Raw genomic sequence first — 24,231 nt, 5'->3', positions numbered from 1 at the left:
ACCCATGTAAATGTGAATGCATCCTTAATGCCTTACCAGGATATGCTTTGGTTGTTTTTCGAGTTCTTTTGCAAAACTTCGAGTCCTTTCTACATTGTGTCTTGCAGCAGCGACAGGCTCTGTGTTGAAGTATTTTTCTGAAGAATGCAAAGAATGACGAAACGATAATTTTCATTCCAGTCATAAAGCGAAACTTGATTCTGTGCATAACTTACCTACGATACTCGGAATTGGATATTGTTTTGCACAGAGGGTGGCTTATTGTTTATTAAGTTGGTTTCACTTTTAAATCAACAGCATAATACTCTCTCGTACGATCCTTCAGAAAGTTTTAATACCTTGGTCAAAATCCTTGCTCATGCACATGCAGACATATGGCCTCATCAGGCTTTGCACCACAGTTGCTAATAAATGAAAGTGAGCTCAACGAAATCCTGCGAATAATCAAATCCGCTAAAAGCACTAAAGTGAAAATTGTCGGGAAGCTATTTGGTCTGTGGAGGAACTCTTTAATACAACCGGTCGTGCAGTTGGTCACTGGGCCTGGTAAAAGTGCGATGACATCAAAAGAAATGTTTAGACCTGATAGTGGTTACCATGAACAAATAAAGCATTATATGCAATATGAGCATGGTTTGTTGCATATTGGTCTATGGTTGTCCGGAAGTACAGATCGATACCCAAAACGTATGTAGAATGAATTAATGATAGCCAGTAATTTGTTAAGCTTATATACAGCCTGGGTTGATCCTCGAGACCTCGAACACAAACCATGCATAACCCATATCGTAAATACAGTACTCCCGGTTTGATCTATGAATTCATGGTTATATAAACCAGAATATCTGAAAACGTTTCCTATATTTGCAGTAAATCATGCTAGTCGTGAATTTAGTCTCGCAAGCCCGTTATTACCACAGGATGGGAGATACGTTGTCTTGATGTTTGTTGACTACTCGGGAAAGAGTCTGGAAATTGAGTATCATATTATTGACCGACATCAGTTGCATCTGTCCCATGTTGTTGATCTTAAAGCAAAGGGTAAAGTGCAAGTCAGATTGTATATACTTTTGTTTGATGTCAAATTTTCCGGCCCTGTCACTAGTTACACTTTTGATTCGTACTGTTTCCATGCTGACTATACCATTCATTGGTATATAACGTTTGCTTCATCGCTTTCCAGTTTCCATAAGATATATTCTGACATAGCTCTCCTCAGTAAGAGTATGTTTTCAGTTTTTTTTTATTCCAGTTTATTCCTTCACAGATATTCTTCCTGGCGCAAGCAGTTTTAGGGAACTGGAACAAGTTTTAGATTGTGTGAACCACGGTTCAAAATTTCAAACAGGAAAAAACCGACAAACGCGTCATTTTACGATAAATATGCTGCAGACAAAACACCCTCAGCTCGATCACCATCGACCACGAACGAATACCGCACCAGCCACTTTAATGACCACGAGCAAACCCACCGAGCAGTGGTACGAATGTGATGGCGGTGAAACTCTTTTGAGACATTTGATGGACGGTTTCGGATCTCACGACGTGCATGTTAACATGTCCAGGGATTCCAAAACGCGCGATTTAACCCTAGAAGTAAACGGCAGCGTCTGCCTGTCCTTTCCTTATAATTTTCCAACAGGACAAATGTCCGTAACATGGTTGAATGACACTACAGCGTTTACCAGAAATCCTGATCAAATTTGTCAAACAATTGTACAGAGGGTTTCAAATGTTATCTCTTACGAAACGGCGCTTAGTTTTTCAAGGACTACTGAAGTATGAAACCCTATCCTGATGGCAAGGCATTTATTCTCCAGACGTTTTGAAGGCACTGTATAATCGTCATATAGGAAACATTGATCTTCGAACTTGACCTAAGTAATTATCAAATAATACTGAATGGCCATCAACGATGACATTTCTGTACTGCTTGCATCTTTTATATTGTAGTTTCTGTTTGCTCAATATATACTGTATTAGTCAAATTGTTGTATACACTCCGTTGATGTTCTCATTAAGAAGTGCTGACGTGTGTGTGTGCTCTTGTCAATGAAGATAATTTTATGAAAGCGTGATATTGGTGCTGCATGAGATCCTCGAATCTGCTAAGTAGAAACCAATTGTTATAAACGAATATGAGCGAATATCTTACAATGTTAATCTGAAGCCACTTGAACCAATGTTTTGAAATATACTTCGTCGTGTAGACCATTCAGGAAGTTGTCGTTTTCAACCCATTTTTGGTGTATGCTGTATAACAGTTTCTTTGTAGTATTCATAAATCATTCCCAAACCCAGGAAGCTTCTAGATTTATTGCTTCTATTTATTTTACTGTTCTCTTTCAATCAATATTCCTTCATCCGCAGAAAGAAATCCTCAAGCAATCTCATATTCTCATACACTGAAGAAATATGACTTAAATAAATTGCAACTGCATTATTTGATACAAACGACCAAGAATTCAAATATGGCTTCATCTCGTTTTAAACAATTTATAACTGTTCGAAATATTGTGGATTAATCTGTGGCATACTTTTATCGACCCCACTTAACATATTTCTTTATCCGCAACGACGGGTGGCATTGGTTATGCTAAGTTTGTTCACAGAAAATTTGAATACGCACGTATAACAACATTACAGCGTATCCTCTTATATGATCCTCTTAAATACTTGCTAAATCCGACAAAACAATGGCTTCATCGACCACAACACCCAAGATTCAGATAAACGAAAGTGAACTCAATGAGATGCTACGAATTATCAACGCTGGGAAGAACTCTGAGGTAAAGATCGTGGGAAAGTTGTTTGGAGAATGGACGGAGTCATCCACTCAACCTGTGATACACTTGATCACAGGACCAGGGCAAAGAGCGAAAATATCAAAGAAAAGCTTCAGTCCTGATGGGTATTACCACGTTAACGTTAAGAAGTACCTGGAGAGCGAACATGGCTTGTCACAGGTTGGTTTATGGTGTTCTGGAAGTGCAAACAGATACCCGACACGTAAGTGTAAACAAAGGACTCAATATTACACTACACGTAAATCATAAACACACGTCGCGGGCAGATGGTGTCAGCTTTCAAATATTTTGCTACTGTAAATGTGGAAAAATTTTCTCCCAATTAGACAAAGTCGTTTTCAATTATCCTTGCTTTATACGGAAGGATATATCATATATATATATATAACTTATACGTTTTTGATGAGCTTACCGTTTTCGTCTTGAATATTCGTAGTGCTGATAATCCTCAAGTACGTGGGCGAAATTTATTTCAGTAATTCTTGTTTTAGTATGTTTTCGGTAAACGTTACCAGATCAAGGTACGCCGTATCGCGGTGCCTAGTTCGTTTCTTTCCTAACTTGTTTTGGCCTTGAGGGCTTGCGGTGGAATAAGATTGCGATGATAATAGCCGTTTTAGCTTAGCTTAAAAAACTTTCCGTTATGTTGATTAAAGGTTGTCATGACTCGTGTAGTCAAAGAAAACACGCTAAATACCAAATTCAAACTATACAATTGGTGTTTTGAGGAATTGCTGTCACCAGAAAGCTCAAGCGGGAAGAGAATATTATTGATTTGTTTTGACTACAATGGCAGATGAAGTTGTAATTCTAAAACAGCCCAAGCTATACTATATACTTCTTCGATTGCAGTCAATCGCGATAGTGGAGAATATCACAATGCTTTGATGCCTCAAAAAGGAGACAAAATTGTGCTGATGTTTGTACCTTGTACACGAGGAAAGCTGGAAATCCAATATCGAATAATTGACAGAGAGAACCCAGAATTATCCCAGGTTGCTATCCTAACAGCTGAAGGTATGCTCATAGTGCTTACGTTTTTATCTCAGCCAAGAGTTTTATCTTTGGTATCAAAGCTAGAGGTATACCCTCATAGTGCTTGTGTTGTTATCTCAGGCTGCCAAAGGGCTTATGTATCTTTGGTCTCAATCAATGCATCTTAATTGATGATGGTAATAACATGGTATTAACTGTAGTTTTACCCAAATTTCTACAGATGTTCTCCCGGGCACTAGTAAATTTAGAGAGATGCGGACAGTTTTCTACCGAGTCAATGACGGATCAAAGTATCCATCACTCTCACGCAACGAAACGAAGCATTACTTTTCCATGAATATGCTACCGGAGAGTCAACATCGACCATCAGAACTTATTACCACACCAACTCGTGTCGCACCAGCCCGTGCCACATCAACCGATACAAGTGTCACGCCAACCAGTGGAGAGCAAACGCATGACCCAGTGTTTGATGATGATGAATTTCGCTCGAGAAATACCTCCAATGGTTTCAAGTCTCCCAAAGTACCCGTTGAGCGGTTCAGGCGAAGTTCTGCGCGAAGTTTTGACAAGACTACATTGTTGTGAAATTCTTGCCAGAGCCTTCAAATAAGTATTGACATCTATTCTCAACGATTTTAAACGCTATTCCCGAGCTTTTAAATCGATTAACATTCATCTCTGGCGAGTTAGGGGAAATTTCAAAATTGAATGGTAAACAATCTTGAGAGTAATGTCCGAGACATACAAGGATATTGTAGTTCCTCTGTAAATCTTTGTTATGATGATATTATTGTGTATATAGCTGCTGGTTTAAAGATAGTTTCAGATATTGCTGAACTTTTCAGAAATTCCTTTTTGTTAAGCTGTTCGGATGTGTTAGCTTTGTCAGCGTTTTCAGGTCTAAAATATTTTAATAGTCCTGCAAACTCATGCTGTGAAATATTGAACCATTTGATTTGTGGAGTCATATTATGGTCAAACAGGTTTCAAACCGGTTTCGAATAATTTATTTGAATACGGGGAAAACCCATCTTCTGGGAAAAGACCTAAACGTTTAGCAATGATCTATTTAGACGCTGTTACCACGTGATTTTGATTCGTCCCTGCGATAGGCTGATTATTGCACGTGTCCTCCTAATACGTCTCAGTGATTGGCTGTTTATATAAAAGCAAAGAGAGCGAATTCAAGGGAATTATTTTTGTGTGGTGAACGAATAGTGCAGAGCTGCACTAAGGAAATTGAAAATAAAGACTAAGCTTAGAGAGAGAAAAGTACGTTTATTGAAATGTCGAATAGCAAAGATATACAAGGCCATCTTTCCCAAGTTGCTCGAGGACAAGAGCCAACAGAGAAACTAGAATTTGATCCTCAGACTGGAAAATTGCGAGTAACCAGAAGCCCGAATCCTGATAACGTCGTTGCGACGAAGATGGCAGCATCTGGATTCTTTGGACTGACCTACCTCACGACATCTTACCATGTCACGATGGAAGAGACTTTGTGATACCAGTTCTGGATATAAAGCATTTATAAAGGATTTTAATGAACAAAATTTACAAACGAAGCTTGAAACGACTTCCTGCAATTGTGTTATGTTTTTCTTGGTATTTGTACTTTCAGTATTTCATCGTGTGGAACCTTCTTCTTTTAATGTTGGGATTTTCGTTGTAACTTTGTCAGATATAGCTAGATCGTCTTTCATTCTATCGAAAATGAATTGTCTCTATTTTAAAAGAATCGTCTATGAATATTGCAAACTTGGTTTCTGTTTCATTTATAAAATTTAGTCGTCGTCACATTGGCACTGGTCATAACACTTAATATGTCTCCTCTCCATATTAAACTGCTTCGTTGAACTAACATGTTAAGCTAACGTACTATGTAAATTTGAACCTCTAGACCTTTCTACCAAAGTTGAAAAATTGAAAAATCGCTGTAGCTATACATAATATTCTACTGATAATGATTAATATTACCATGATCGAATAAATATAAAAATAGAGAAGCAGTGTAATGTAATGTAATGGTTGTGCATTTTGTGTGTTTTATCGTATTGGCTTCTTGTCTACCTCGTGGGATTTTGTACATAAGCTATATTGCAAAGCATTTTTTATTATTGATTATTTGGTTTTCCCTGAATATATATTCCAAGAACTCCAATGGTCTTTCCATTTCCGGCTAATTTGTATAACTTTTGCATGCTTTCCGGGACGAAACGGCAGTAGACGCAGTATTCAAAGAGAAAGCGTCTATCTTCTTGCTTCTTTCCTTTGCTATCCCTCCAGTTCTGCTTGGTTAGCCAACTTAGAAATACTCTTAACATGCAGGCCCTTGCCGCGCGTTGTGCAACCTTCAATTCCTATTTCACACAGTGCAAATTATTGCATCAAAACAAACTAGGTTTTTACACAAATGACATTTGACTGTCCCAAAATCATTGATATGTTCTGTATTTGTCATGATTTGCTGTAGTTCCTCGTATTGAAAGATTGTTTATGAAACTTTAAAAACACGCAAAAACATTCGTTAACTATATCATATTTATCAGTATATTCCAAGAAAATATATCGAAATTGAAAGAAAACCGTACAAAATAGAAGATAGCATGCTCAGGTAGCATTACAGTTCCACTGAATTGATAAAAAGTGCAATATATACGTGAATATGTCTTTTAAAAACACTTAAAACTATACGTTTGCGCCATAATATGTATGTTCAACTTCGTCCACGGTTTTCCACACACCCTCAATGGACTTAAACATCGCATTTACTGACTGGCCTTCGTTATCTTTTAGCTTCTTCTCTATCTTAACCAAAAAGTACTTTGAAGCTTTTCAATTGAAAAGATACTAGCTAATAAAGATGCATATTCCTACATAAAGAAATATATTCTTGTATCTATACTGACTATAGAAGTTTTTCCATTGCATAATTGCATTCCTGCTGTGTTCCTGATACAGATTTTTCTTGGAAGAGTAAAATCGAAAATGACATCGTCAAAAATTAAACTTTCGAGACAAATTTACTTTGTGAATACTTTTCCCAAAGTTCAATTGCATTCTTAACTGCTTACATGAGTAAGATATATATAATCAACACACTATAGTTTTCTAAAATTAATATTTTTATTGATACATTAGGGTAGCTTGGTTAGTTTATAGTCATTAAATTCCTGTCTACATCAAACGATAAATTAAAATGTCGAACAGAAATGAGTTTGAAAATCATTATGGAAGTTTCAATCTAGATTTATATATAAGATAGTTTTAGTTTTACTTTCATCATGTATAAGAAATATTAAGTGTTGTTTAACTATATCAGTTAGTGCAGTCGCCTAACTACCAAAGAAGGCTGCCTCTTCTTCGGAAATCTGTGGCAATGGTCTGCACGCTGTGCAATCCGATTTCCTTTCGAAATCCACAGCATACCAGCGAAGGACCGATGGTTGGTTAAACATGGAAAAGCCACCTTCAGGATAGCTTTCAAATTCTTGCTCACGCCTGTTCGCCCAGCGATAGTAAGGTGCTACTAGATCTTTCTCCAATGTAGCAAGAGCACTGTCTTCACCACGACACAACTCGACCAGAGCTAGCTTCACCAGCATGTTTCCAATCGGAATAATATCTGAAGACAGACCAACTTGGATTGTGGCATCCACATCATCATCGCTGACATACGTTGGGTTAGCTTCCCTCGCCTGCCTGAACGACGACACCTGAAGGGAAGGATTTATGAAATTTTCTATAGTTAAGGAATCGCACATTTGTCTGACGCATATTTTGTCTTCTTTAATGCAAACAGGCTGGCAAAGGGGCAAGTGCATGAAGAGAATTTTTCTCCGACGACAAAAAAACTGTAAGGCCAGGAAGAAAAAGATCAATTCAAAGAGAATCTGATACATACCTCTTCTTGGCTTGCTTCCAAACTTTGGTTGGTGAACACGCAACTGAAACAGGGTCCATCGTTTGGACGTACTCGCAAGACTTCGCCACCAGCCGCCCGTACCGAACACTTTCCGAACAGCGTCGGAATATTGTGTTCAATGGCAATACTGTTAATATTTAGCCGGCTTCGGACATTGTCGGTCGCAGCGACGATGAGATCGCAATCCTTAAGGATCTTCCTTGCCTCGTGCACTCTGTTGATATTGGAACAATGAGTTTCGATTGTGATAAAGGGATTCTTGTTGTGCAGAATATCTCGAACTGCATTGGTTTTGAGACGACCAAGATCTTCAAGCCCGCACACATGCCGGGCGATGTTGTTCAACTCGATTCGGTCAAAGTCGATCAGGATAAAATGTCCGACTCCTGCTTTTGCTAACTCGACTGCGATAAACGAGCCACCGCTTCCCAGGCCGACTATGGCAACCTTGCGTTTCTCAAGCAAACCAGATTCCAGGATTCCTTTACTCCGAGAGTAAAGTAGCTCTTTTGAGGGTTGCAACAACACATCGCATTCCATCGGTTCTGGGAATCTCTTGCTTCGTAGAAACACCTTGGTTAATGTAAAATAGAAAGTATTATTTTAATGATTTTTTAACTGAATTTCCACGCGGGGATAAGGAGTGCGTGAAATTTAATTGTATATATGTTGCAAATCTGGCGTGTACCATGTATCGAAATATTTGGTGGGCGTGTATTGTCTTGCAAGCGTGGTCGGGAAAAGATTCAAAATATTAATTTCTCAAATCCTTAATTGCCATCAAATACCGGTACAAGTTGGTTGTCGGCCGTGACAATACCGGAAACAAATATGGTGGGAGCTCTGGCACTCAATACAATCACATTCACTACCAATGGCATGCAAACATATACAAAGCCTTCACACAGCCTTCATACCTTTATACCGTCTTCTTTCTCTTTCTTTTTGTTCAATTTTTCTCCAATGATCAAAAGCAGTTCAGGCTTTCCTGTCTCCTTTTTGTCAAATATTTCAGGCAACCCGGCTTTGATTTTCTCCCCATCATCCAGGCTTTCTTCAGAACCGAGAACCTTCAGATAGACTTTGCTTGATTTACAGGCGTCTTTTTCACAGCAATCGTCTCCGTTCTGTGTGCATTCTGGTTTCGCTTTGTCTGCACAACCTCTTACTCGAACGTGAAACACAGATGCATCGTCTAGCACAGTCACATCGAACAGAGGCTTCTCCTGCCCTTTGACTTGCTGGATGAAGTCAGGTTGTAAGAAACAAACTACGGGCTTTTCCTCTTGTTTTGCGCCTTCCATTCTTTGCCAAGTGCTTGCTGTGGAGCTTCACGAACGCTGACTATCAAAATATTATCTGATATGCGTTTTGGTTTCAAAACCGAAACTTGTGGCTGATTCCCGGAACGGGGTTTCCCATGAAAGAGACACACCGCAGGTGTAAACACATTCTTTCACTTCCATATCCGCTTTCATTTTTACAAATCTGTTCACATGCCGCACAACAGGGGGCATTAAATGTTACCTTATCTCAGTTTCAAGAGAAAAGATATTGTATATCTGGTTTGCAGTTTTAACTTAGTTGTTCCAAAGAGTTGCAACTCTAGCGTTTTCCAAAGGAGATCTCTCTTCTGTCCATAATTCATATAAGACTATAATACTAGTTTTGCTTTCACTTCCGCCTTCATTGTTTACATTCCAATTGTGGTTCTGGTTTTAAAATACTAAGAACCAATAATCGCTTTTCTAGGAAATATAGCTCGTATTCTTGGATTTAGCTTTGCACAGAGTACTTTCTGTGTACAAAGGCGTGCAAACAAGCAAGCGAGACTTGCTCGTAAAAGTTGGTGGTTTTTGTACATTAAAATAGCCAAAGTATATTTATTCAATCATGTCAAATAGGAGACAGCAGCAGCCACCGCCAAAGAGCACAGATTTTGTTGCTCATGTTTACCAGGAAGATTATCGTGAGATACAAAAGCTTGTAAAACAGTATCCAGAAATCGAAACCGGAGGCGACCTGTTTGGCTTGTGGCAAGATGAGAGTACGGTCGTCATTCAACTATTTATTGGCCCGGGAAAGAATTGTAATCGTACCACAACATCATTCCATCAAGACATCGATTATCTGAAGAAAGTTGGCTCCGTGATTACGACTGAGGATGGTTTATGCAATGTCGGTGAATGGCATTCGCATCACCAGATCGGAATGCCTGGTCCTAGCAGAAATGATTGCAGAACGGTGTTCAGCAACATGCCTCAACTTGGGCTCGAGCGATTCGTGCTTTTCATTGCAAGTATTGAAAGCAAGGTCGCAGGAAGAAAATCGCACAAGAGGTCGCTTGAAGTGGAGCTTGACGAGATCAAGTTGAGGCCATTTCTGTTTTTGGGCTCCAAAGAAAGTGTTGTTGAAGGTAAGCTGAAGATTGCAACTTGGAGGATTGTGAATTTTCTATTTCGCCTAGTGGAGAACTGCCTCAAAGCAGTAGTCGCAGTACTTAAATACTTAGATGGTTCTGCAATTTTGAAGTATCGCATATTCATTACTAGCAAGTTACTACAACATGATAGCAACCATGTCAACCACAGTAGGGTGCAGCACAACACTGCTCTGTCTGTTTTATTAATTCGTTACTATAGTAAGTGCTCAGTGACTGTTCATACGTAAAATATTCGGAATGGTAATTACTAATATTGAAACGTCATTAATACGTCATCATGCACAATATATCCGCCACATTTCTTGTCCTTTAACAAAAAACCCTTCAAAAATTAAATCAGATCATAATTCTGCTGAAAATAAGTATATGAGCCAGGTTAATTTAAGTTCCCAAGTATGAAATGGACAACTTTTGAAGTAAAGAAAAGTACGCCGCCGTACATTACTGGATTCTTGTAACAACGAATGTTCTTTTTTTTATTGTTCAAAGGTAAGATTGAAATAATTCATGGTAAGAACCCACATATCGAAAGTAGTCGCGCTCGGAGTGAAATCGAAAAGGGAGCAGCTCTACCACCAGTTGATTATCTGCGGAGAAAGAAAGCAGACAAGAAAGAACAGGAAAAAGAAGAACAGCAAGCTCCCCAATTTTCAAGGGAAACAAAACCCAACAAAAACAAGGAAAAGGCTGGTGGTGGGAAGGAAAGTTCAGCAACATCTTACGACAACTTTCATGGAAGAGTTAGCAATGATGAAAATCGATCACCAAATCGTAGCCAAGCAGCATCTCAGGAAGGCAGTAATTATGGCAAAACCGGTTCTCGACAAGGTGTCCAAGGGGATCGAGATCGTACTCAAAGAAACACGCAACATGAGACGCGTACAGAACTACATACTAGCCAAGGACAAGTTTCCACACCTATTGACGCCTTGACCGGCAAAGGATTTTTTTAGACCATTGTTGTAGTTAATTCAAAAAAGTTATAATGACTTATAATCATGATTAGTAGATCAATTTTGACTTTTTTTTTAATATAAACCAAGTACTAAAAAGATTTATTATCTCCTTATAGTTAATCTTAAGCATATATAACTAAGTATTTGGATGTTGAAACACTTGTTTTAAATGATATTATGTACGACACTGATGCATAACGTAAATCGATTAATTTTCTAAGCAAAATTAACAATCATGCATTGATTAAACTTTTATTCCTTTTAAATTTTCTTCAATCGTTTCGTAACCCCTGCCTAATTCCGCTACACAAATGTGCCACTGTAAAGGCGGATTTTCATTCAGTGCAAAATGTCGCGCGATCGATTTTTTGCGAAAAGAATGCAGACAAGACAATGTCCGTGGGTCGTCAAATGTCTCCAAGCAAATTAAACACTCAAGTAATCTTTTAAGATACTCCTTTTCGTCTTGTGAAGGCAGACTGCTAGCCGAGGCCATCTTAGACAAAGCTGGTAAGGTTCTTTGGAGAAGGACAACTCAAAATGGGTAAAAAATGCTTCAATTGCAACGTGAAGTGGTTTATTTGTTGTGTGTATAGGCGGAAGTAGCTCAAAAGGAATTATGGGAATTGGGTTTGGTTTGGCTTTGCTGGGCATTTTTTATAAATAACTGCATAAATAACTCACGATCTCGCAGTAAATCATATATTTAATTAACAACTATACCACGAGCTCGAGTCGTATATGAGCTGATAGGCAACGAGGCAAAGCAAAGTTGGCTAGCAGCCACATATGACGAGAGCCAATTTCATAACTGTTTTACAATATAGTCAAAACTTTATAATAATAAGACATGCACACTTTCATTAAATTTGCATCACAAATTCTCACTGTATTCCCGGCTGTTTTCACTACGCATTCTGTATGAGATGATGATATACAATGAGCATAGCTTAGACAATCAGCTATATTATAACCATATCATTACGGTACCATTGTTGTTTATTGAAATTATAAAACTTTTGACGAACATGAACAAGTACCATGAACAGTTTTTATGTGCCTTCATTGAGTATACTTCTACTTACAGCGAATTTTTTTAAATCCTCATCTAATATAGTATACGGAAAATACTTGCCAACTAATGATACATTCATTGAAAGATTTACATCAGTATAATTATATAATTTTATATTAACCTTTTCTGCGCCTTTTGAAAGGTTTATTTTAAAGGAATGTCGATCCAAATTGGGTCCCTGCTGACTTATTTTTGCAGTCAGTAAGCATTCCTCGATGTACGACAACCATGTTTTCTCGTTTCTTTCTCAATCTTTCTATTAAAAAATCCTGCAGCAGCCATGTCTGTACAAACCACGTTATCCCCAGTGTTCTGGTTTTCGTTCACGACTTTTAACTTTCCCGTTGTGGGGTCAAACGTTAACTTCTGCCTTCCTGTGTTACCTCCTGCAGCAATAGTCGCCAAATGACCTTGAATATCTCGGCTACCAGACATTTTAGAACTCTTGATTTAGCAGTTTTCTTCCCAGGATATAAATGATATTTCACTAAATTTTGGAATCTAAAGTTGTGAGAAAGATGACATTTTTTGTATGATGTTGTTTCCCAGCAGATGTGGCTTCCTTTTGGTTTAAAATAACTGTAATTTTCTTGAAAAGGGTCAATGTTGATTGTATAAAGAGAATAACCCAATCTTAATAACAATTTATGTTGAGAATTGGATCTGTGAGTCATTGGCGTGCGATCTGGAATGTTGGGAAATGCAAGAATCCTGGCAGGTTTATATAAACAAGACGTAATATTATTACCTAAATTCCTTCGACACTTCCCGATATTAAAATACTGTTTCGTGAAATGAAACTTGTGAATGCAATGCTTTCAGCCTCGTTGTTGGTACTTAAACAGGAGAGTTCCTTTCAAAATCACTGTTTCCAATTTCAAAGAAAGCTTTTTCTTGGAAGCGGGGCAAAATTCGTTATATAAAACAGAATATAATGTTGCGCAGTTTCTCTTTCGTAAATTCTGGGCCTGCGCTATTCCATTCTCATCAAATATGCTCGCCATAGGTAACTATCTGAACATGCGCAACACGCAAAGTTTCATTATTAAATATTTTGATTACTGATATAATTGCATTTTGATGTGTATAATACAATTGCATAGCAACCGATATATATATCTTTTATAATAAACTTGAGAACAAGCAGTGAGCATTCATATATAGTTGCTAAGTTTAGTCATAGGAGTATACAATGAATTTGTCTACGTTCTATCGAGTTGTGACAAATGTAATCTTATTAAATGCAACACTTCCGGAATATTTGCAACTGCTCTTCCAAGAAACGCAAACGACAATTCCTGGTAATTCATGCTCATCTTATAGTCATATTGTCATCTCATTGGTTAAAGTTCTGATAGTGCATGCGCTTATTTTATTTTCTCAATCATTCAACATAGAGGCTGTATCTAGGTTTAAAATATCGATTTTGTTTTTAATACATTTTGTCTATCACACTACAAATTTCGACCAAAATAGATCTATCTGGAATATCTGGAACTGGAATATTACACAACGCAGCGACAATATCACTACAGATCTAGGGTCATAATCAACAACATTGTGAACATCGTATTATATCATGGCTTGGACCCCAGACCAACGACAAAGACTTGCGGTGGAAAAAGAAATACTGGAGAGATATTTCTCTGGCAACGTCACATGGGTTGATCCGACAGGGAACACTAAAATTGATGTCACAATGATCACAAATAGTAATCAAGTATACTGTCTACGTCTGTACGTTCCAAGAGATTTCCCAAACAGCTTGCCTATCTTGGCGGTGAAAAGCTCACCACAACCGATGCCAAAATGGGGAGAAAGTGGTGCAACCCACACTCTAGGGCACACTCGTGACGGATTTCTTGTAATTTGTCATTACCGTTCAGAACATTGGAATGGTGAACACACCTTTTATGAAGTTTTTATGAAGGGGCGTTTATGGTTGGAAGCCTACGAAGGTTACGTCGCCACTGGCAATCGAATCGACTCTTTCCTAGGTCATATGTTGAAGAAGAAATAAAAGAAACTTGAAAGTAGTATGCAGAAAACACAGTTTAGAAAAGAAATGATTAGTCCTATACTTAAAATAATCAGTGGACTTGCTTCAAACTTGCACTTTTCCCACTATATACTACAATTATTTTCCCATTCCTGTGGTACATAGAGCAGAAGACTAGTAAATATGATAAATATGATTATCGAATATGTGACAGTTATATTATTTAACTTGTATTAGAAGAATTACTGGTTATATTAGTTTATACTGTGGATAAATTTCTTGAAACTCAATCATTACTTACCTGTGTACTATGCTATTACTAGGCATCAAATGTGGTACAACAACTGCCTATAAAATAGACAAAAAAAATTCTCGATGTTTCGACCTGAGAGCCTTCGTCAGGAGAGTTATAATATAATTTTATATTGTATTATATTGAAAACAGGACAAACTCCTGCACTCAGTAGGCAAACGACACAAACAAACTTTGGTACTGCAAATGTGCACTGGCTGCTGGGTTTATACGTTCGTTGATATTTGTTCCTTTGATTGAAAGACCAAATCTAGACTTTGACGCCTTTCTCGCCTCTCGTTTGTAATTCATACAGCATTCGTTTATAATTCATCACTTTGGATGCACCAAAAAGGAGTAGAAAAATGCTTTCAAGTTCTGAATGAATTTCATCAAAGAGTTTGCTTACACAATACGTAACTCGATATAGGTCATTAATAAATCATAAGCTAGAACGTCGTCTCAGGCGGAAGCGAAACCAAAACATTTTTGTCAGCTCATGCAGCTCGAGTAGTTCAATGTTATATGTACTGTGTTGATATCAAAGATTTCGCTAATGCCTTGGACTCCAGCTCAGCAGTGCAGACTAGCGGTTGAAAGGGAGGTCCTAGAACGATATTTTCGTGGGAAAGTTCAATGGATCGATCCTACGATTTTGGGCAAAACCAGAATCGAAGTTGAGATGACCAGCAACAGTAATCAGGTTTATCGTCTTCGTGCGTATGTACCGGAGGACTATCCAAACTCTGTGCCCGATCTGGTCGTTGCCAGTTCACCAAGACAGTTGCCAAATTGGGGTGTGAGCGGCAGCAAGCATACGTTAGGAACTCGTGATGGCTGCTTGAAGATTTGTCATTATTATGCGCCGAGGTGGGATCCTCAGCATACTTTCTACGAGGTCTTTGTGAAGGGTCGCGTTTGGTTAGAAGCGTACGAAGGACATATTAGCACGGGGGAAAACCTTGACTTTTATCTGGGCCATATGAATTAACTCTCTACCAATGTAAATCACATCACCGTGCTTCCTATGATGTTAATTGTCGAAGAGACTTTTCAAAACAATAATTGTTCTTTTGTATATTAATTAATCTCAAATTGAACGACCTTTAAATTGTGTATTAATCAAATCTGTTTAGTTTCACTGTTTTTAGATTAAATGTCATCTTAAATTCGTAATTGTGTGACATTCCTGCGTTACTATATTTTTACTAGATTCCCGTCGATTTAGAAATATTTAATTTCTACGCCTTTTCCTCAGTAGAAAGCGAGATTCGAACTTTCCCTTTCTCTATCGATTTATATTCCGTCTTCTTGGAATCTCCTTCATTTATGAATTCCAAGAATAAAATGCGCGCAGAAACGGAAGTAAACAAGACAAAAGTGTTACCCATGCACAGCCTTACTTTGAGATGAATAAAATACGAAAACAATTTCTTTAGCGACTTCCACTTGAATTAATAATATATTCCATGTGTGTTTCTCTGGAAGTTTTTCTACTTACGTCATATGAAAACAGCTGATGCGACAGGGGCTTTCCCTTGAATCATATTAAAAGAGTAACAAAAACAAACCACTGTCACCGTGAATTGTCGTTTTCAAATATATATTCAAAAATTGATGAGTAATATGGCTTTCAAAGCTAAACTAAAACATGAGAAGAACTGGCTCGAGAAATATTACTACGGAGAGAAATTTCGATGGCGTTGGGAGTCAGGAAAGGCTTTATTCGAACGAGATATAACGACAAGTCGGGGAAGTGTGTATCGATTGCGTATTCTTGTTGGAGAAAATTATCCCGATCAACTGCCTGATTTAGTTGTCTGTCGTTCGCCCAAACCAATGCCAAAGACGCTGGAATGGCAAGGCACACACACGACACATACTTGGCCACAAAAATATGGACTCTTACAAATTTGTTTCTACCATCCTTTATGTTGGACACGGCAGAATTTACTGTATCAAGTTTTTGAGAAGGGAATGGAATGGCTCGAAGCTTATGAAAAACATCTTGCGACTGGGGTACCGATGAATGTACTGTTGCCTCCGATGATACCGACTGAAGAAGAAGTTAAACAGGAGGAACGACGTAAAGAAAAACAAGATCGTGTCATGGCAGAATTGGACCAGAATCTCCTTCAATATGCCCGAAAGTAACTTGGCTCAGTGGGCAACCTTGCTTGGTAATTGCACTAAATTGATAGGTATACCACAAGAAACATCCTCGTGTACCTTGAGGATATTTTATGGCATCATTTGATACCGCCCAATTTGGCTTGATCGAGTATTACGCTAAAGGATCATTATTATGCACAGTAATCAGAATCTATCATGTTTCCATAAGGGGAACAAATCATACTTTTTGACATTCTTTGGGACTTAGGATGGTTCAAAATTCTGTATTATAGCTATATTTATACGTGAAGACGAATAGCACAATTAATTGACAGCCTAACAATTTTTTTGATGAAATATAATTTCATAATAAATTACACAAAATATATAAATAACTTATTCATATTATAAACTGTACAAAGGGCACCGTGCGTATATTTTATATAAATTAATATAAATAAAAAATTGTAAAATAAATTTTGTGTAAGGAAAGAATAAATCTGAATTCAAACTTCGTTGAAAGTAAATATGCTGACGACAATGTATTAAGCCGTTAAGACGTGTCAAATTTTATTTTTATCGTTTTCTTTGCTGGAACGTGCTAAGACGTGTTTGGTTCGAGTATTTGGCGTCATCATGACGTAAATCCGTTCATCGTTTGTTTGTTCAAGAGAAACATCGACCTTGCTGCATTCAGGATTGGCCTGCCGGCATTTATTTACTGCCCATTGCCATTGAAACTTGAGTCTCAGCAAGTCATCTTCAGCTGACATTATGATAATAGAATCAGGCGTAGCTAAAATAAATGTCATTGAAATAGATGGACTAGTCCATTGTAAAAAAGGTTCAAGGCTTTGGTATTTTGATATTTCACCAGCAGGTATTGGAAGCCACGCAAATATATTTGGTGATAAAATTTGCTGTATGATAGCCTGCATCCTCCAACGACGAACTTCTTGCTTAAATATTGCCAGTCGTCGCTCGTTTTCTTTTTGTGTCTCCTCCTCAGTGAGTACCATGTCTTCTAAGTCCAGTGGCAGTTCCTTACCTTGCAGATATTTCTCGTATTCCTTAAGCCAAATTTCTCCTTTCTCAAAAACCTAAAAAATTGAACATGTGAAGAAGTGAAAAGAACGCTAGAATCAAGTCTTCTGAACAATATGCTGTTCTTTATTCCTCTCGTAGTTTAAGTATTTTTCATTGTAATGATCTCATCCACTGCTTTCCCTTGCCCCCAAGGATGGCTTAGGTACTGGAAACTTGTACTTTCTACTTTAAATAAGGCAGATATATCCAACAAACTGAATCAGGGGTTATCTCCGATTACTTACATGAAAAATCCAGTACTTTTCTGACCAACCAGCCCTATGCCAATGACAAATGTGCAGAAACCCATGTAATGGTCGCCATGTGTGAGTGCTATGCTTTCCCCTCCACTCTGGTTCGTTAATCGGCATTGGCTCAGGAGAGTCGCACACAACCTCGTACCCAGGGTCTTTTCTCTTTGCTCACTCTCTGTGCTCACTCTGGGGGAGCACCCGCTGAGAAAAGACCCTGGTATCGGCTGGTCACGTGTCTCCCAGAATCTGGGAGGTAACAAAAATAATAACTAAGGGTAGGGTAGCTGAGTATTATGTTTTATGCGCGATGAGTTTTGCTGCGAAAATGCCGAGGAGTGAGAAATCATATTTAGCCTGTACGATATGAAAAGCTATGAGCGATCAAATATTACGGAAATAAATACCGCAAGAAGTGTTGACAGTCTATTTATCTCAAACCATATCAAGTAACATATCAAATTACAATCGAGGAACATGTGCTTCAGTCTCAAAGCTCATTTTACTGTCCGGAATGGCTTCGAAGGAAACACCTGTAAAAGCGTATCAAGCTTTTAATCCTTCCACAAATTCTTCTTCTTGTCGACTATGCAGAACTGTTGGCGATCCCAATCACCGCAAGAACTTATTCAAGCCTGCGAATCGAGCTTTGCTGAGAATTGCCGAGAAAATTTGCGGTCATTCCATTGTTTACGACGCGAATTTACCGCATCTTTTATGTCGACCATGCGAACGCAGGCTTAAAAATACTATAGCCTTTCAGCAGATAATTGTGGAGACCGAGCAGTCATTTCGCCAGTCCATCAGACCCGTTTCAAACGCTGTACCGATGTTTCTCCGTCTATTTCCCAACCGCCAAGATCACGCCAAGCAACATCAACTGCGGCGCCTTTAGCGAGGCATTCAGCAAGAACTTCGTTGTCGTTTGATTCTTGTCACGATCAAGAGTCCAGTGTGAATTATGATATAGAAGTGAGTACGCAATACTCTTTTTTTTTCGGACAGTTGTAAATGTAAATGGCAAGTTTTGAATATAACTATGCGAATTCCCGCAAACAATGCAAAATTTTGAAAGAAACATTATTATGCAAAAATATGTAAATTCACTTTGTGTAAACAAATATACATCAAGGGCCGGTTGTTCGAAAGGGGTTTAGCTTAAGCGATAGATAAGTTCAAAACGGAAAACAAAATTACCTATTTATTGAACAACTGAGCTGAAATATTTCGATATAAGTTGTTTAATTTTCCATGGAGAACATATTCAATACATAAGATGTAGTTTCAGTCACAAGATGTATGAGAGTATTTTTACCTTTGGCTTATCTACCTAAACTTTGGGTTATCTACCGTTTAAGCTAAACACCTTTCGCACAACAGGCATCTGCTATCAATTTGCCATCATACTTCAGATTCCTTCCCTTCATATTAAAATAAATATCCCATACAGCGACCAAAAACAAATGATGATTGAAAATGTGTAAATGAAATCTTCATGTTTCAGTATACTACAGTTTCATATACCGCCTCAAATCTGTTGTAGAATGTAAATCCTTTGCAAGCTGGTTACAATGAGCAACTTAAATTGCCAACAATGAATTGGTAAATATTGCTAGAAGAGATGAACCATCTGTGCTAAGAGATCGGTCCTATGCAGGTTTGTCCCAGGAAACGTGGATGGTTGAAGTTATAAAAGAACTTTCCACTAGATCCCCCACAGTTGCAGATATCTTATCAAGCTTGCTCGATTGTTCGATGGAGAACCTTGGCAAGAAGTTATCTCCCATTTGCCTGATTTATAGCATCATCATGTTTATGAGATGTCATGAGCTGAGCAGAATTCAGAGAATTAACACTGTCATTCTGACTGATGGAAAGGCATCAACAAATGTAGGTTCATATAGCATGCTTTTTGAAATATTATATACTGTTGCAGCCAAAAGTGAATAGTCTCCAAAAGGTTTAAGGAGAAAACTGTATTGTGATAGACAATAAGTATAAAGTACAGTGGTAATAGCTCCTCAATATGTTAGTGCCAAATTATTTCACATGCTTTACCACATTACTTGTGGAAGGGCTGATCCAGATCCACCTAAATATGACTTACGTGGAATTTAACATGTTTTACTGGTTTAACTTGTTTGTTCCTTGTATCTCATTTGCGGCAAAAGTACAAAGCTTCCTGTGCATTTTTCTGTAAATTGTTCAGTGTTACATAAATTAGAGGGTACAGAAAAATACATAGTCTCTATCTCTAAGTATCAAAACAAAGAAGGGGTAATAATATTTAAATGATTGAACTCATCATATAAAATGAACTCTTCACTCTATCATTGTGTTCAATATAAAAAAAACAATAGTGGAACACTTAACACTTTACAGCAACATCACTAAAGTGGAAAGGGTTTTGTATTCTTACTGTGTATTTCTGTAAATATGCACTGTAATCATACTAAACTATACACTAACTACTAAAACCAACACAAGTTATCATTATGACTGTCATACTAAATCTATTTAATTTATATTTATAGTTGCTTGAGCGACTAAACAAGTATGGCATATGTCTCAGCCCTTCTAAAAAGTATGTTGTCCTTGATGACATTGGCAAACACTTTTTGGATCATGCAGTGGAGTTGGTGAAGGCTGGGAAGAAGTTTGTCTTCGTTGTCGACAACATAGATTGGGAGGAGAAGGTGCATGATATGCGAGAAATTCATCAAAATAAGAGTGTCCATGCTGTTGCTACCAGCATGGTATTCACCCGAGTTTCAAGTGACCACCTACCTGATGATGGCCCTCAGAAGATATAAAAACTTGCAACTTCCGAGAAATAGTTGACATGAAGGATGAAGAGCTAAAGGAGATTCACTATCGTTACAAGATATTGGTAGCAAGAGTCTTAATCAAGATGTTTCCAGAATTCAGCAGAATTAAATCATACATATCTCAGGAGCTTCTACTCACTCATGAACATTCTGATACAGCATCTTGTAAGTCAGAAATTATTACTATGCCTGTACTAATGAAAGATGAGAAAAGTATAGCGATTGTGTTGATGTTCTTGACCAGCTGGAAGAGTGGACACACGAGATATACAAGGCAAGTGGCAAGTGTCAAGATCATGCAGACCATGCATCTGCTTCCCATCCCTTGATAGAAGTTCCAACACGACCAGATCAACCAAGATCCCACATTCCACCTTCTACTCAAAATTCTGATCCACTTCAAGGAGTAAAAGTTGCTTGCTTTGGCGATGAGTTAACAAGAGTGAGGTTTGCTGGAGCACGTGACCTTCGTTCTGGTTGTCACACGCGAAGCAGCGACTTGATCATTTATATCCATATCGAATTGTTGGATGGCATACAAAGAGGAGTTTTTTAAAGGTGAGCCTCAATTTTTCCTTTTAGTATAGCCAGAATGTTGGTTAAAGTTGTTTTGTAAATCTGTATATAATAAATCTGTTATGACGATGGTATGCCATGAATTGTCTTTAGGAGCACCAGGGCCTATCAGAGAAGTGTTGGGACCCAGGTAATAAACTGTACCCTGGGCCCCCAGCCTCAGTCTTCCCTCTGAAAAGTCCTGCAAATGACAAAATTACTTAGACTATCCAACCTGCCTATCAGTCCTACAGACTACAGTGTTAGTAACCTCCATCTCAGGGCACTTTTCATATACCATGGGTACAAGGTTTCAGTGTTTGCAAGGTAATTATAACTTGTAATTTTTTTTTTAGTCTGTCTTTAAACGGCTGTACAAAAACTCCAGCAGAGAACATGGCACATTGAGATACTTTCGGGAAGTGCTTAACAGAAGAAATGTGACAGTTGACATCAAGCACTACGAACACTGTGAGCAGTTCTTCATGAGTGTTGGTCACTGTTATCTGATTGAAGCACTGCTTCAGTTCTTCAAGATGGAAGATATTAAAGGGTTGCCAAAAGAGAACGATCCTTTTCTCCATCACAATGAAAGTGATGAAGAAAAGAAGGCCCATGTTTTAGAAGTACTGGACAAGTTTGTTCAACAGTTTCTTTGTCCAACTGATGTTGATGACAGTACTGACTCTTTAGATGATGACAGCACTACCTCAGATGGTGTATTTAATTATGCACTCAACCTATTGAAGTCATTTATGGTTCTTCTGGATTGCAAGGATGCTGTAGCTTCTGGAAATGGTGAGCATTTGGCCACAATCCAGAAACAGATGTTATTCTATTTCTCATCTGTTTCTGGATATAATGTTTATGCCATTGAGATGCTTATATTTACCATCCAGAATGAAATATTGTTATCACCTCGAGAAGCACATCAGTGTAAGTGGGCAGCTTTGGCTAACTGGAGCGGAGGTAAAGACAAAAACATAGAGATTGATTTATTACAGGAAAACCGGAATGCAGATCTCAAAGGGCTTATTCGGATGATGGGGGCCAACAAGACAGAGAAAGCCATTGGGAGGATGAGTAAAGCTGCTGGAGGGGTACGTAAGATCGTTGATGTGTTCGACGAACAGGCATCCATTAGACGTAAATCTTCAGCCCATTCCCATCGGTCATCGTCTGAAGATGAGAATAAAATCTCCTCAGATTTGCACAAATTAAAGCCCTTCGCTTTCCTGGGTGGTCGATCTCACTCTTCATTTGTGGGGATTTCTTCAGACCCATTGGAAGATTTAAATGAAGAAGCGTTTTGTGAATGGCTTAAGCGACATCAAAGGAATATTGCATTGCATTTCCCAACAGTTGAAGAAGCACCTACTGTACATGCAGATGCAGAGGATGATGAACAAAGTGAGGATTTCAGTGAACTAATGCACTCGCTATTAATTGATGACGTCACAGATGATATCTAAAACAACACTAAATTGCCATTACCCATATATAGTCTGAAGGAACATTTGCCTGTTCCCTCTACTGTCTTTCTCTACTATTTCTGAATGTTTTCACTTGTTTATGTTGAATAACCTTGAACATCAATTCCAAATTATTAATGTTCAATGTTATCATCAAGTAAGAGTAATTGTCTTTGTACAAGTTATTGTCTTTCCCAGCAAAGCTCACTTTGAAGAGAATTTATTGATTTAAAGTGAGACTGGTGGTAAAGATAAAATCATATAACAGAAAGTCCACATGAGTTCTCCTGTCCCCAATCTGGTGCAGCAAAATTGCTACAAAAATTATACTAAAGTCAAATTTTAATGTATATGTGTGCATTCTGTAAATGATTTATGTAAATATCTGTAAATAATGTTTAAAAGTTCATTTGGGAATCATGTAAATTTTTGTATATATAATAAGAGATTAAAAATTTTCCTATGTGACAAAAAAGGAAACCAACAAGATAATTCACACAGTAACATTACTGCTTTATATAGTATTTATCAAATTGGCATGTTTATTTAAAATTTGTGCAATGATGATTTCTCCCCAAAACATTTTAAATTTATATGTTATGTATATTCCCTCTAACTTTAACAAATGAAGTTATTAACTAAACTTATCCATATATATTGACTGGTGCATAACATATTTTCTTTCTATATCAGTTAATACAACTTGAGCAATTACATTTCAACTCACAAACACTACAGCAAATGTGCTTAGGATAAACAGGTGTTATGTTATATGGTTCAGTGTCCAGTGAAGTGAGCAAGATATTTCTAAGGCAATCGCACTTGCTTTGGCACAATGTCCTAATAGCATCTTGCATCCCTGGCTTATTTCTTGCAATGTCATGATTATTGTAGTGAAGCACTGCAGTTGCAGGTTGCCCATCTCTTCCAGCCCTGCCAGTTTCCTGAAAATATGCCTGGATGGTACGTGGCGGGGTAAGATGCACAACACTTCGTATACATTTAATATCGACTCCCATCCCAAGAGCAACTGTGGCAAATACCACCCTTACAGTACTTTCAGGAGAACACAATTGCTTAAGAACTTCATCTTTCATTTCCTGTGTTTGTGGTGAATGAAATAGCAAACAGTCTGTTCTCTGGCACTGGTGCTGATCCTTTTGGAAAATACTGACTGCTTCCCAAAACAGACTCAAACAATTTGTAAGCAAACCCACACCACTTCAATGGGATGTATATAATTGTCAAAGGATAGTTTTTCTGTGCCTTCAACAAGTCCTGTGCAATTGGAGTAAGAATGTTTATTATTGAGTCCAACATCTGGTTGACCTCTGAAATGTTTTTTGTAGGTAATGTTTCTCCGGTCAGGATTACCAATGACTTCGGTACATTCTTTAAGGCCCAATGATTTTTTAATAGATTCTCTATCAC

The 24,231-nt window shown here is 37.9% G+C and overlaps 5 protein-coding genes across 6 annotated transcripts; 4 read left to right on the top strand and 1 right to left on the bottom strand.

Annotated features, from left to right (window-relative positions):
* Positions 1-267: 267 nt before the first annotated feature.
* LOC114525644 lies at positions 268-2,358 on the top strand. Of its 2 annotated transcripts, XM_028547041.1 has the most exons (3): positions 270-687; positions 871-1,041; positions 1,268-2,358. In XM_028547041.1, the coding sequence occupies exons 1-3, from the start codon at positions 375-377 to the stop codon at positions 1,783-1,785; spliced, it is 1,002 nt and encodes a 333-aa protein (XP_028402842.1). In that variant the 5' UTR covers positions 270-374; the 3' UTR covers positions 1,786-2,358. The 2 variants fall into 2 exon arrangements, with proteins under 2 accessions (XP_028402843.1, XP_028402842.1); XM_028547042.1 differs by lacking the exon at positions 871-1,041 and having other exon boundaries at positions 268-687.
* A 210-nt stretch (positions 2,359-2,568) lies between these two features.
* LOC114525653 lies at positions 2,569-5,946 on the top strand. The gene is made up of 3 exons (XM_028547054.1): positions 2,569-3,009; positions 3,660-3,824; positions 4,024-5,946. Exons 1-3 carry the CDS (start codon positions 2,697-2,699, stop codon positions 4,389-4,391), a joined length of 846 nt encoding a protein of 281 aa, XP_028402855.1. The 5' UTR covers positions 2,569-2,696; the 3' UTR covers positions 4,392-5,946.
* A 964-nt stretch (positions 5,947-6,910) lies between these two features.
* Positions 6,911-9,138, bottom strand: LOC114525714. Its single transcript, XM_028547129.1, has 3 exons — positions 8,649-9,138; positions 7,711-8,304; positions 6,911-7,522 (listed from the first exon to the last, which is right to left on the bottom strand). Exons 1-3 carry the CDS (start codon positions 9,033-9,035, stop codon positions 7,142-7,144), a joined length of 1,362 nt encoding a protein of 453 aa, XP_028402930.1. The 5' UTR covers positions 9,036-9,138; the 3' UTR covers positions 6,911-7,141.
* A 361-nt stretch (positions 9,139-9,499) lies between these two features.
* Positions 9,500-11,228, top strand: LOC114525750. Its single transcript, XM_028547169.1, has 2 exons — positions 9,500-10,147; positions 10,664-11,228. Exons 1-2 carry the CDS (start codon positions 9,625-9,627, stop codon positions 11,125-11,127), a joined length of 987 nt encoding a protein of 328 aa, XP_028402970.1. The 5' UTR covers positions 9,500-9,624; the 3' UTR covers positions 11,128-11,228.
* Positions 11,229-21,271: 10,043 nt separating this feature from the next.
* Positions 21,272-23,243, top strand: LOC114525707. Its single transcript, XM_028547119.1, has 2 exons — positions 21,272-21,331; positions 21,685-23,243. The coding sequence occupies exon 2, from the start codon at positions 21,814-21,816 to the stop codon at positions 22,798-22,800; it is 987 nt and encodes a 328-aa protein (XP_028402920.1). The 5' UTR covers positions 21,272-21,331; positions 21,685-21,813; the 3' UTR covers positions 22,801-23,243.
* The last annotated feature ends 988 nt before the right edge of the window (positions 23,244-24,231 follow it).

This window comes from Dendronephthya gigantea, unplaced genomic scaffold (assembly GCF_004324835.1).
Source record: "Dendronephthya gigantea isolate DGI-Jeju-01 unplaced genomic scaffold, DenGig_1.0 000035F, whole genome shotgun sequence".
NCBI lineage: Eukaryota > Metazoa > Cnidaria > Anthozoa > Malacalcyonacea > Nephtheidae > Dendronephthya > Dendronephthya gigantea.
Note: the sequence above shows the minus strand (reverse complement) of the source record. Positions and strands in the feature narration are given on the sequence as shown.

Bases quoted from the DNA above. Each gene is read 5' to 3' on its own strand.
- LOC114525644 (XM_028547041.1), top strand. From the start codon at position 375: ATGGCCTCATCAGGCTTTGCACCACAGTTGCTAATAAATGAAAGTGAG. The intron at 688-870 runs GTATGTAGAATG...CTATATTTGCAG, and splicing joins TACAGATCGATACCCAAAAC to TAAATCATGCTAGTCGTGAA. The intron at 1,042-1,267 runs GTAAAGTGCAAG...ATTCCTTCACAG, and splicing joins TGTTGATCTTAAAGCAAAGG to ATATTCTTCCTGGCGCAAGC.
- LOC114525653 (XM_028547054.1), top strand. From the start codon at position 2,697: ATGGCTTCATCGACCACAACACCCAAGATTCAGATAAACGAAAGTGAA. The intron at 3,010-3,659 runs GTAAGTGTAAAC...CTTCGATTGCAG, and splicing joins TGCAAACAGATACCCGACAC to TCAATCGCGATAGTGGAGAA. The intron at 3,825-4,023 runs GTATGCTCATAG...AAATTTCTACAG, and splicing joins TGCTATCCTAACAGCTGAAG to ATGTTCTCCCGGGCACTAGT.
- LOC114525714 (XM_028547129.1), bottom strand. From the start codon at position 9,035: ATGGAAGGCGCAAAACAAGAGGAAAAGCCCGTAGTTTGTTTCTTACAA. The intron at 8,305-8,648 runs GTATGAAGGCTG...ACATTAACCAAG, and splicing joins AGAAAGAAGACGGTATAAAG to GTGTTTCTACGAAGCAAGAG. The intron at 7,523-7,710 runs GTATGTATCAGA...CCTTCCCTTCAG, and splicing joins TGGAAGCAAGCCAAGAAGAG to GTGTCGTCGTTCAGGCAGGC.
- LOC114525750 (XM_028547169.1), top strand. From the start codon at position 9,625: ATGTCAAATAGGAGACAGCAGCAGCCACCGCCAAAGAGCACAGATTTT. The intron at 10,148-10,663 runs GTAAGCTGAAGA...TATTGTTCAAAG, and splicing joins CAAAGAAAGTGTTGTTGAAG to GTAAGATTGAAATAATTCAT.
- LOC114525707 (XM_028547119.1), top strand. From the start codon at position 21,814: ATGAGTGTTGGTCACTGTTATCTGATTGAAGCACTGCTTCAGTTCTTC.